The following is a 3,469-nucleotide window of genomic DNA, read 5'->3' as shown; positions in this document are numbered from 1 at the left end:
TAATTAATTATTATTTTATTATTTATTATTAATTATTGTTCTATTTTTTTTATTAATAATTATTTTATATTATTTATTAGTTATTGTTTTATTAATTATTTTTTATTAATAATTGTTTTATTTTGTATTATTAATTATTATTTATCGTTGTTGGTTCTTTTTTTTTTTTTTTTCAGGGAAGTGCACATCTTATAATTCCAGTGTCGGACCATTACACTGGCCGTGTCACATGGCGCGGGAGTAGTTACTACTACCCCAAGATTAAGGCTAAATTTGAAGAATTTAACCTATTGGACAGGGTGAGGGAATCCCCTTTCAAAAAAAATTTCGAGAGAGCGCCCATACAATTTTCTGGAGCATTTTTTCATCAGTTGATGCTTCACAAAATAAAATCTGACAAGCCGGGCGAGGTGCATTTCTATGTGGGAAGGAAGAGATGTAGATTTGGGAGGGTGGAGTTCGGCTTGGTCACCGGGTTAAACTTGTTGCCCGGCCCTACTGAGGAAGACATCAAACAAAATGGAAGCTCTGACCGGTTGATTCAGGAATATTTCAACGGTAGTGCTTCGATCACCTTCGGCCAACTGCGCAGAGTTTTTGAGAGCTGCACAGAAGCTGATGATGTTTACAAGTTGGGGATGGCCTTGTTTGTTATGGGCGTCCTCACTGGTAAGGAGGAGAAGACTGCCGTTCCTCCTTTTGTGATAAGAATGGTTGATAACCTTCCATTCTTCAACGGGTATCCTTGGGGAAAGATTTCTTACACCAAGCTGATGGAAAGTTGTAACAAGGATTACTTGGATGTGAAGAATAAGATGTTGAAAAAGATTGAGAAGGGAGTAACTCAGAAGGAGGCAAAATACTCAGCCTACGGCTATGCTGCAGCGTTGCAGTATTGGGCATACGAGGCCATATTACAGCTGGGCAACGAGTATGCAGTGAGGAGGTCGCATGGCTTTCCGAGAATGGTCAACTGGGAGAGTAAGCCGAAAACTACACTCGGGAAGGATGAAGTGACCAGATTATTTGCTAAAAATGTAAGTTTGTTACGCTTTATTTTGAATTCATGTTAATTTCCATATATTATATTAATATATTTGTTATATTTTTCAGTTGACAGTGTACTCCGTGTTATGTCCTCGGCCGAACGAGATTGAGTTTGTGAGTTACATAACCGGGGGTCAGCCTCCATTATTTGTTGACTTGGAGGAACTTGTGTTGGGTGAGGATGGGCAACCAACACAGGATGCTTTGCGAAGCCAGGCCGAAAAGCTTGCCTCCACATTGGAAGAACGAGCGGAGGCAGCCCGAATATTTAAAGACTCTACACCACCTCCACCGTCTCCTCCACGTGCACCGCCCGCAGTTCCAGATGGGTCTGGTGTTGACCCATCTCCAGCTTCAGTTCCTGATGGGTCTGGTGTTGACCCATCTGCAGCTTCAGTTCCTGATGGGTCTGGTGTTGACCCACTTGCAGCGTCACAGGGTCCTCCTGTTCCCCCGTCAGCTTCCATTCCCAGCACCTCGGAGGCTCGCGATCCAGTATACCTTGCCATTTTGGCAAGGTTGGAGACTGTGGAGAGGGGGCAGGCCGCTCTGCTAAGAGGACAAACAGCGATTATGGATCAGTTGAGGACCATAATGATGCTCCTGCAAGATCCTGGAAGGCCGGCAGCAGATTCACAGCCACAGCCACAACCGGAAGAGGAGGCTCGGACACCGGAAGATGACTTCATTCTCCCAAATGATTACCAACCGGATGATGATGACATGTTCTGTACACCTGAGAAGACGAATATCACCAGCATCGTGGATACTCAGGATTCTGAGGTGCAGGTGTTAGAGACAGCTCCAGAAGTCATGGAGAACCGGAGGAAGAGAAGGCGGCCTAGGTGGTTCGCTGAGTACACTGAAATGAAGAAGAAGGCTAGGGCTACTTCGACACTCGTGAATGCGGACCCACTTAGAGTGGTTGATCGGAAGCTGCTCAAGACTTTTCACAATTGGGTACTCGGCCAGATTGGGAATAATTACCCGAGAGAGTGCTTCACCGGTCGATACCATTCGTCTTGGTTCCTCGAACTGCATACTCCGAAATTTTGGCTTGGGAACGATGTAAGTTTTTAAGACTTTTTTACTGCTTTTGCTTTTAAAGACTTTATCTAACTCTTTTTTATTTAACTCTGACATATTTAATTTTCATGTTTTAGCATTTGGATGCGGCATTCCATTTGATGAGGAGGCGACAACACTTTTATCCCGAGTCCTACCCGAATAGATGTGTCATAATGCCGTGTATTTTCCCAGCAGGAGTTATTGCTCGGTGGGAAGCTGCGGGTGATGACCAGGCTAACTATCAGTGGGACGAGAGCATATTAGATTTGATTCGAGGGGATGAAAGTCAATTCTTGGCCAGTTGGAAGAACAAGGAGAGAATATATATGGCCCTCTACTTCGATGGAGCAAAGTATTGGGTGGCATTATTGATAGATCTGGATCATTGGTTGTTGAACATATTTGACTCCAGCCTCGGATCGATTTCCCCGAACGAATTGAACCGTCACCTGGCAATGTGGGAAAAATTACTACCAAATTTGCTGCTGCAGGCTGGCCTATTCGAGAGTCATGGCATGATCCTCTTGCCTCAACTTACCGCCTCAGAGAGCCAGGTCAGAAATTTCACTTCAAAAGTCATGGATCGGGCCGTTGTTCCACAGACAAAGACAAGGTAACTTAATTACAATTAATTTTTTTGTTATTTAACTTGAATTTAATTTGCATACTTTTATTCATTTACTTTTTATTGTCTCATACAGCGGTAACTGCAGGATGTACGTGATAGAGCACATCGAGCATAGTATGCTGGAGACTACGTTTGATAATGTGCACGATGAGAATATGAAGAAATTTAGAGAGCGGTGGTGTGTAGATTTGTTTTACCAGAATTTAGCATGAACAAATGTTTTTTTTATTGGTATGTTTATGTTTTTTCAAGAGTTCATACAAATTTTACGCCTTTCTTTCGTACAACAAATTATAATAATTATGTAAACATAAAATATCACAAATTCTAATGTTTAAAATAGTCCAACATTAATTCAATAACAATACATAATAGTCCAACCCATCACGATACAAATAAACTAAAATAACATTTTTAACCTCGGTAGTTGCAAGTGCTTCTGTTGTGCCCCTTGGCACCGCACATGCTACAATTTCGCGATTTGATAATCCTTTCACCGTTACAAGCAGTTCGGTTGTTCTTAATTCTTCCAACCTTTTGCTTCTTGGGTCGCCCTACTGGTTGCTTCTCAACAGGCACTCCAACTGTCATGTTCTTGATGTCATCAGGCAATTCCCAATCATCCTCGTCACCAACTGGCATAATTGTTCCTTCATATGTCCTCCTCCAATATTCAGTTGTGTAATATGGCGAGCATAGTGTGTACGCGCTAATACTTCGCTCCTG

The 3,469-nt window shown here is 42.4% G+C and overlaps 1 protein-coding gene across 1 annotated transcript; it reads left to right on the top strand.

Annotated features, from left to right (window-relative positions):
• The first annotated feature begins 752 nt into the window (after positions 1-752).
• On the top strand, positions 753-3,015 carry LOC133037293 (uncharacterized). Its single transcript, XM_061114279.1, has 4 exons — positions 753-1,037; positions 1,114-2,115; positions 2,211-2,728; positions 2,817-3,015. Exons 1-4 carry the CDS (start codon positions 774-776, stop codon positions 2,953-2,955), a joined length of 1,923 nt encoding a protein of 640 aa, XP_060970262.1. The 5' UTR covers positions 753-773; the 3' UTR covers positions 2,956-3,015.
• The last annotated feature ends 454 nt before the right edge of the window (positions 3,016-3,469 follow it).

This window comes from Cannabis sativa, chromosome 4 (genome assembly GCF_029168945.1).
Source record: "Cannabis sativa cultivar Pink pepper isolate KNU-18-1 chromosome 4, ASM2916894v1, whole genome shotgun sequence".
Lineage (NCBI taxonomy): Eukaryota > Viridiplantae > Streptophyta > Magnoliopsida > Rosales > Cannabaceae > Cannabis > Cannabis sativa.
Note: the sequence above shows the minus strand (reverse complement) of the source record. Positions and strands in the feature narration are given on the sequence as shown.